The sequence below is a fragment of the Setaria italica genome, chromosome I, assembly GCF_000263155.2.
Source record: "Setaria italica strain Yugu1 chromosome I, Setaria_italica_v2.0, whole genome shotgun sequence".
In the NCBI taxonomy this organism is placed as follows: Eukaryota; Viridiplantae; Streptophyta; class Magnoliopsida; order Poales; family Poaceae; genus Setaria; species Setaria italica.
Window position 1 is genome coordinate 25,805,811 of NC_028450.1, and position 8,957 is coordinate 25,814,767.

At 50.4% G+C, this 8,957-nt stretch overlaps 3 protein-coding genes across 3 annotated transcripts; all 3 read right to left on the minus strand.

The window, feature by feature from the left end:
• Positions 1-710: 710 nt before the first annotated feature.
• Positions 711-2,826, minus strand: LOC101775721 (probable glycosyltransferase 2). Its single transcript, XM_004952575.4, has one exon. The coding sequence runs from the start codon at positions 2,515-2,517 to the stop codon at positions 1,090-1,092; it is 1,428 nt and encodes a 475-aa protein (XP_004952632.1). The 5' UTR covers positions 2,518-2,826; the 3' UTR covers positions 711-1,089.
• Positions 2,827-3,565: 739 nt separating this feature from the next.
• LOC101776121 (pentatricopeptide repeat-containing protein At3g53360, mitochondrial) lies at positions 3,566-6,219 on the minus strand. Its single transcript, XM_004952576.2, has one exon. The coding sequence runs from the start codon at positions 6,169-6,171 to the stop codon at positions 3,775-3,777; it is 2,397 nt and encodes a 798-aa protein (XP_004952633.1). The 5' UTR covers positions 6,172-6,219; the 3' UTR covers positions 3,566-3,774.
• A 1,254-nt stretch (positions 6,220-7,473) lies between these two features.
• On the minus strand, positions 7,474-8,957 carry LOC101776929 (copper transport protein CCH). Its single transcript, XM_004952578.4, has 3 exons — positions 8,642-8,957; positions 8,150-8,225; positions 7,474-7,940 (listed from the first exon to the last, which is right to left on the minus strand). Exons 1-3 carry the CDS (start codon positions 8,795-8,797, stop codon positions 7,702-7,704), a joined length of 471 nt encoding a protein of 156 aa, XP_004952635.2. The 5' UTR covers positions 8,798-8,957; the 3' UTR covers positions 7,474-7,701.

The window sequence follows — 8,957 nt, forward strand, 5'->3', positions numbered from 1 at the left end:
ACTACAAATAGTATAATCAAACAACACATGAAAATGCTTTCAACAGTAGAAGCATTCCTAGTTTCCTACAATTAGCAACCTGTGTAACATCTTAAGGGTCGAAATATTCATTTCAGTCACACATGATGAAGCATCATATAAAATTAATTGTTATAAATGACCATGATAACACCACATATTGGACCCTCGAAAGAAAACCATAGTATGCTTATTAGGCTGAATGTCTGAATGGAAAAAAGTAAATATTTCCCAAAAATGTAGCAGTGAGTCAATCAGTCTATCAACAGTAAAGTCACATCAAGAAATTATAATAACAGGCACTGTAAGATGCTATGGTCATTTCCACCTTTGTGTTGCAGTTTAGGGTTCAGGAATAATGCAAGAAACCAACAAAGTTGAACTGCTGGAGACAAACAAGATGAGGTGTTGACTTGACAAAATCACTGTCCATCCTTCCCTTCATAGTACTAACTTGCTACTTCAGAATAACTATCAGAATGCTAATTCTAGTTTAAATGGGAAATGAGACAAAAGTTACCAAACCACAAGTCATTTTTTAATAAGGCACCAGAGATGACATTGCTAAAGATGCCACCAAATGAAGATGAAACGCTAAATCAGGATACATCATACTTGACATAATGCAATAAGTAATGAAGTTTGGAGCAAAAGGAGCTATACTGGCAGAAAGTAGACACAGGGACATTTAATTAGCGATCAATATGCTTCATAAATTCAACTATGGAAATCAAGGAAGGTGAAGACTAATGAGAACAATAACTACTACAATGCACAAACTCCACATAGATATTTGTTCAGCTAGAACCTAGCACCAAAAATGAAATGCAATACAGTACAAAAGTGAGGCTATTTCCTTCAGATTTGATCTCCTATCATGTTTAACCCCATAACAAACAAAGGTTGCAATCTCTAGCTGTTACATAACAATAACGATTGCTGAACAAAAGAAGAAGAGAGAGAAAGGGAGTGGAAACTAGAACAACAGTATCCCCATATCACAAAATACTCTGACTTTGTTGATAGCCAAAGAAAGTATGCAAATACCATACCACCAACTCATCTGAACCTTCACGAAGCTGTCAATATTTTGGCCTTCATATCTAAGTTCTCCACATCGTTAATTGGCTTGCTTGTCTGATCCCTGATCCTCTTAATCTTGGGGCTTTCCAGCCCCTTGTGTGAGAAACCATACAGCCGAAGCACCTGGTTATCGGCAAAATTAAACGCTCGCTCCATGCTCTTGAGGCAGCGCTCCACCGGGTAATCCCCATAGCTACCGCACGGCTTGCACCCAACAAAGTGAGTCACAAAAGGCCACCGCTCATCGCCGAGCCCCGGGTGGTGATTCTCCATCATCTCCTCATACTTGTCCACCAGCCCAGCCCAAAAGCCATGCAAGTAGTAGGAATTCTCTATGAACACCTTGTCCATCCACTTTTCCTTTTGCGAGAGCAGGAGGTAAATCAATGCCGACTGGTCGTCAGCCTCAAATGCTGGCCGGCCCTTGAGGTTCGCCGTGAGTACCTTGCCAGCCTGGTCACGGATGAACCCCTTGGGACCCATGGGTGCCCACGCGTCCAGAAGGTCAAGCGACCACTGGCAATTCCGGAAGAGGAAGCTGCCGGTGTTGAGCGCGATCCAGGAGTGCTTCTCGAAGAGCAAGTCCTGGTACCCGTGGATGATGAGGTTGTGACCGTCGTAGCGCGACAGGGGCAGCTCGAACGCCATGTCGGTGAAGAGCGCGTCGCTGTCCATCCACCAGATCCACTCGACCTCCGGGTGGGAGAGCATGAGGCGTCGGAGCAGCGGCAGCTTGGCCCAGTATCCCGCGAGCTCGGTGTCGAGGTGCGCGAGGTTGTGGACGATCTCTATGCCGTGGAGGCGGCAGTAATCCATCTTGTTCTTGGTGGATTTGAGCAGGTAGTGGTCGCCGAGCGGGTTGTCGCATGGCCCCGGCTGCGAGCCAGTGACGAGCATGATCCTGGGCTTCCCCCCGGCAACAGTGGCCGGGAACCCCGGATTCTCGGCGAGCCACCGCCGTCGCTGCGCGTCCCAGTCGGAGATCTTGGGCCCGAGCGCGTACTTGCCCGCGGCGGCCGCGTACGCCGCGGCGGCCTCGGCGGCGCTGAGCGCGGAGGCGTTGAACCCGGCGTTGGCGCTGAACTCCCCGCCCTCGTCGTCCGGGTCGGGGCCGGAGTCGGAGCGGATCTCGCGGAGGATGCGGTCGATGTCCTCGACGGCCTTGGCGCCCGCGAGCGCCTCGGCGTCGTTGGGCTGCGAGGGGAGGGAGAGGTTGAGGCCGATGGTGCCCCGGAGGACGAGGATGGTGACGAGGCCGCAGAGCACGGTGATCTTGAGGTTGTTGAAGGTGCGGTGGATCTTGCGCGAGCGGCTGTGGTGGAGCGGCGACGCGCCCCGCGGTCGGGGCGCCGTCATCGGGAGCCCTCCACCGCCGCCCCCCTTGTTGCTGTTGTACCCCATCCCCTCCTGCCCCATCCCCGCCACGGAGGACGGAGGAATCTCCCCCACTCCGGATTTTTATTGCCCGCCCCGGGCTCCCCGCCCGGCCGCCGCGGATTGCGGTCTGGGACGCTGGGAGAGAGGGAAGGAGACTGGGGGCGCGACTCACGCAGGTCACATGGGCGGAGCGGCACCGCGCAGCGCGATGGAGTGCGGCCTGCGGCGACGGCGAGCGGGGAAATGGGAATTGAGATGGGATCGGAGGATGCGAATGCGATGGCGAGGGTTGGGTGGGGTCGGGGATGAGGATGGGGGAGAAGGGGGAGGAGGCGGTGCGCGAGGCTGCGAGCCCCCTCTTCTTTTTTTATGGGTTTCGTCTTCTGGGACAGTGGGCTGTCGGCCGTTGACCCGGGTTTGGTTTCGCGCGGCTCCGGCCGGCCGGAGCTGGTTAGTAGCGGCGCGGTGGAGAGAAATGGTGCGCCCGAGCGGTGCCGTTTGGCGTGCGGGCGTCGCGTCCGCCACTCTGCCGGTGCCTGGAAGCCTGGACCGTGGGCGTGCCCGCACGTCTTCCCGGGCCGGCAAGGCGAGCGCGCGCGGCCGTCTCGTTCTCGGCCAGGCCCAGCGTCACAATTTTCTCTTCTTTTTTCTAATCTCCCACTGGTCCTCTTCTTTTTTTTCTGAGTGGATTTTCTACTTTACCGCACTGTTGATGAGTTCTTGGGGTATGGGATGGAGATAATTGCGGCACGGCGAGACTTCCGAGGTCCAGCGAGCTCTTCGTCGTCGCCGGTCACCGGAGACTCGATCGACGGCTTCCACGGCGCGGTAGTTTCTTTTGTTTGGTCGTGGTAACTGTCCACCTGGCCTGGCCGAGACTCAAAGCCATTAGCCATGATAACAGATCTCGTATGCACGGTAACTTATCAGCCGGGCCAGCAGGATTAGTTTAGTCAAAACTAGTGATTTAGTACTAGCTTCACATTGGTAATGGCGCAAAAACTAAATTTTCAGTCAGTACATGCCCGTCTAACGTGGTCAACGTCAATCACGCACGCCGAGGGTCCGTTTTTGATTGTAGAACAAGTGGACTGCTAAGAGAATTTTACTCCAGTAAATCATGTACGAAGCTCTATTTTAGATTTACAAAGGTACTAGACCGAATCTGCAGTTACAGTATGTTCACTTCATGTGTCAGTGCTAGGAGCATACTCCTTTCTTTGTGTTAGTAGTGCTACAGTGACTTGTAGACGATGGACAGGTTTTATCATTCCAAGTGAGCATTTGCTCAATTGCTCAACGCGCACCTGGAACCAGCCTTGCTATTGCTAGCTTGTCTGCTTCAAGCTTCACGGTCTTATCATTTCCGTTCTGTCTGGTAGCACAAAGCAAACTCCTGGCCGATGCACAGGATTCAGAAGGAACAACACTGTCAATGAAGTGCTCTGCCTCTTTGAACATCCCAGCACGACCCAGCACCTCGATCATGTGGGAGTAATGCCCCTCCGAGGGCTGTATCTTGTAGACGTCAGTCATGGATACAAAGAACCTGAATGCTTCACTTACAAGGCCGGTTTTCGCGCAGGCCTTCAGCGCAGATAAGAATGCTTTTGAAGTTGGATGATACTTCTCCTTACTGAGCATCTGCGAAAACAGGCGAACGGCGGTCTCCGGGCAGCCATTCTCGACGTTCGCTGTGATTATTGAGGTCCAGGAAGATGCATCCTTGTCAGGCATATAGTTGAAGGCATCGAACGCATGTCTGAGGCTACCACAATTGGAGTACATGTTGATAAGGTGGGTGTTCATACAGGCTGTGGAAGCAAGGCCACGCTTGGTCATGTAGGCATGTGCTTGCAACCCTTCCTCAAGAAGTGCCAGTTTTCCGCAGGAACTCAAGATGAGACGTGCAGTATGGTGGTCAACCTCCACCCCACAACATTGGATAACATGAAAGAGATTAACTATTCCGACGTGATCGCCAGCTTGATAAAATGCTTCAACCAATGTGCCCCATGAAACCTCATGGTTTGAGAGTGATAAGCACAGTTTCAGAGCCTGGTGATACCGACCTTGTCTCAAGTAAAAGTTGACCAAACTTTTCAGAATAGAGGTGTTGCTTCCATAACCATTTCGGATCGAGTTGCTGTGGATCTCCATACCACTCACAGCATCTCCAAGAGCCATACACGCTGTAAGTACGGCGGTGTATGTGAATTCGTTAGGCTGCACATGCTCCGCCTGCATCCTCCTAAACAAATGCACTGCTCTTCCGTACTGACCATTCAGACAGTTTCCTGCGATAACAGCAGACCACGCAGCCGTACCTGGATTCTTGGTTCTTGAAAACAGAAGATTTGATTCCTCCAGAGCACCGCATTTAGCATACATGTCGACCAACGAACTAGTAACATAAGAATCTGGATTCATACTGGACTTTAAAATGCAGGCATGCAACATCCTCCCTGCTGCCAGATCTAGATCAGAAGCACATGACTTCAGACTGCTTGCCACGATGAACTGATCAAGCTCTCCCTGGGCTGACAAATAATATTTTAACATCCTCAAAGGAAACATCTGGTGCCGCTTATGAAGAGTGGCGCGATTGACATACATATCCATGAGAGCACTCATGACGTGCTTATCTGAGTCCAAACCTGCTCTGATGAGGTAGCCGTGTATTTCCATACCATGATCAAAAGCACCTCTTCTGGTAACAACATGCAGAATACTGCCCAGTGTAAACTCATCGCATTCTGCGCATTCAAACATCATAGCACGAAAATGAGCTAACGCCTCTTTATCACACAAGTTTCCTGCATAGCTCTGGATTATGGTGTTCCAAGAAACCAAATCTTTGCAATCCATCTCATCAAACACCTTTCGCATCAGCAGCAGTTCACCGGACCTCCCATAGAATCCGATCAGACAATTATCCAAGAACTCGTTGCCGACCAACCCCATCTTGATCATGCAGCAGTGCAGCTGATGGCCCAATCCAACATGGCCCAAACTTGAAGCTGCCATGAGTGCTACCGACAGAGTGAAAGCATCACACGCGACGCCATCACAGACCATTTCCATGAACAGCATCAGTGCCTCGGCGTCACATCCGTTCTCGGTGTACGCGCTGAGCATGGAGGTCAAGGAAACTATGTCCGGCGCGGCGATGCCACTGAACACCTTCTCGGCGCAACGGAGGGACTGGCAGCTCGAGTACATGGTGACGAGGCCGTTGGCCACGAAGAGGTCGGCGCCCACGTAGCCCAGCTTGGCGACGGCGCCGTGCAGCTGCCTGCCGAGGCGGAGGCTCCCGACGGCAGCGCAGGCACGCAGCGCGACGGAGAAGACGAAAGCATCGGGCCTGAGGTGCAGGCCGAGCATGCAAAGGAGCAGCTCGAGCGCCTCGGTGGCCGGCCCATGAGTGGCGTACCCGGACATGAGCGCGGTCCAGGCGACGAGCGACCGTCCCGGCGCTGGCATTGCGTCGAACACCTCACGCGCGGGCCGCATCCTGCCGGCGCGCGCGTGGGCGCGGAGCAGCGAGAGCTGAGCCGCCGCGGCCGGAGTGGTGGCGGCGTTTGGGATGGACGAGCTGGACCTGTGGATACCATTGTGTGGGGATGCGGGGTTGACGGCGCTGCTGATGATGGTAGAAGAGCGCGGGAGCAGGTGTGGAGGAGGAGGCGCCATTGGAGGCTGCTGCGATGAGAATTGCGATCGGAATTCAGGGGACGACGATTCGAATGGAGTGGCCAGGAGGACGACGAGGGGGATAAGGTGCACGTGGGCTCTCCACTATCTCTGCACAAAATTGGCCCATACCTTCTGGGCTGCCAGCCCGGATTAAACAAGGCCCAGGGCACGGCGATAGCAGTTTTTTTTTTCATCGCCTTTGCACGGCGCCGCCGGCAGGGCATCTCGTGGGAAGCGCAGCCTCAGGAAATCAGCGAGTTCTTCTCCATGACGACGACGCCGATGAATCGCGCGCACAGAGAGGGAGAGGCAGAAGGGAATGGATCCTGGATGGTACATATACCATTCCACCATCCTCGTTTCGATCTTCTCTTATTTATTTATTTTTCTTTATAGTTCCTTGATTCAGTTGCACTTGATGTTTGATGCCCAAAATGAATCCCCTCCTCAAACTCTATGCAGTCCTATCATCCCTTTGTTGGGTTGGGTCTTGTTGATCATATGTGGATTATTGTAAATAATAAAAGTGCAACTATTTAAGTAGGCTAAGGAAATTGTGAACTTGATACCGATATCAAGTTACAGTAAATTTTTGAGAAAGCCGTCCAGCTCTCCATTGGTGGCTAAAATGTTAGGTTAATTTTGTGCTTCCATGAATACTGTACTCTAGTAATTACTTTCTGAAACCACCCAATTGCTGCCCACAATGGCAAGGAATTTCTTATGATATCATGTTTCTGACATGTTCTTGAAGCTCTTGATGGTTATAGTGACAGAAGTCATCAAGAGTATTGTTCTTTGTCCGCTTTAAGTCCATTATATATCCCGATGCATCTGGTGAGACTATAAGCTCTTTGCACTGGACATTGGACATAGATTTTCAGGCTTGAAAATAAATAGATGATGAAGTTTGTCCAGACCTTATATTAAATCATTTTGCTAATAAAGTCGAATTTTATATGTGTATTTCACCGAACTGCATAATAGCGGATGTAGCATTTTGTTTCAGTCTCTTGTGCAAGAAGGTAAGAGTCATTGGAATGTAGAATGGATGCTATTTCTGCAATCAAGTATTAAGTGCATCATTATTAGAATTTTGAAATCAAGTAACGAACCCAATAGGTTTTGTGAACAAGTGAATTCAAGAAGTTTCGACCTTTAAGTTATTTCGCCAGTCGACATGATGCATTACCAATTAATCTAACAATTGAATTAATTTGAATCTAGATTTGTCAAGCTGGAATATTTAACATGGACTGCGCTCATGTTCTTTTCTATAAGAGAAGTATTGGACAAGTGTTTAGGGGGAACTCCAAAGCAATGGTAAAAGTAAAATGTAGCGAGCAACAATCCTGCAAGGGATGTGCTCACCTTGAATTCATACAGACTGGGTTTTATCATTTATTCTATAATTCGTAATCACTTGCTAGAGTGGCAACAACATGACGCAAACCCCACAAAACTCAGTTTCCCAGCTGGTTCTAAAGTAAGGTTTAGGGGTCACAGCATCAGCATCACATGTGACGATCAAGCGTCAGCTTTGGCTGGGGTTATCTCTGGTGCAGCCTCCGCCGCAGGCGCTTCTGCTGCAGTGCTGGGAGCTGCTTCTGCTGCTGGAGCCGAAGCGGCCGGGGCTGTGGCTTCGCCCTCCCAGTAGGAGGTCTTCTTCCCCGACTTGGAAACCGTCTGGAAGACATCCTCAGGCTTGACATTGCCTTTGACTGTCACCTTCTGCTCCTTGAGGTCTATGTCAAAGGTCTCCACTCCTGATTCAAGAAGAACAAGCAATGAGCTGCAGATCACCCATATCCATGGGTGGTAAACTTGTGGTACATAAACACTGAACATTTTGACAGATTAGGGTTTCCGCCTCAGATCAAGTGATTAATTTACTGGTAAGTTTCCCATAAGCTGGCAACAAGCTAGGCTTTGTTGGTAAGAGATGCTATATAATTGCTGTGAAAACAAAATTAACCTTCCATCTTGGTGAGCACTCTCCTGACTGCCCCGGCGCAACCCTCGCATGACATAGCAACCTTGAGGACAACAGTCTGCATGGCCAAGTGGAGATAATCAGACCAGCTAGGAAAACATCATATCAAGCTCTCACATATAGTACCATCAATACAAAAATCAGGGACTCTTAATGTTCTTCTACATCTGGAGCTCAGAGAAAACGAAGATAATCAGACCAGCCAAACATCATATAACGAAGCTAGCTAGCTCTCATTACCAACAATCAATTACTAGAAACTCCAATGTGTCATTCTACATCTATTGAAACTCAGAACATGAGGCGATCAATTATGTTCTCCTCGTGTAGTTTGTTCCGGTTGCAATCCTTAATTTGGCCATCATAATAATAATTCTACGAATCAAAAACCCATATGTTGGAAACCTTCAACATTTGCTAACAATAGATCGCTATGTGAGAGATCGGGGACAGGGGATGAAGGAGATTGGTTACCTCAGCGGCCATGGCTCTCACGGATCTCGGCGGAGAAGAACTAACCCAAGCTGAAGCAGCGGAGGGGGAGGAGGAGGGACTGGAAGAAGTCGGTCGGTCGGTGGGAGATCGATCGGCGTCGGCGTGTGCCCTGGCTTCATGGATCGGGGTCTCCATAAATAGCCGCGGCGGTGGCGTAGCAAGAAAGCAGAAAGCCGGCGACCGGTGGGTGGACGCGCACCAAACAGCACGCACAAAGCGAGCTCGGATGAGAGCCAGAAAAAGCTCAAAAGGCACAGTGGTTGTTGCTGTTGCCCAAGATGCCTGAGCTGACCTG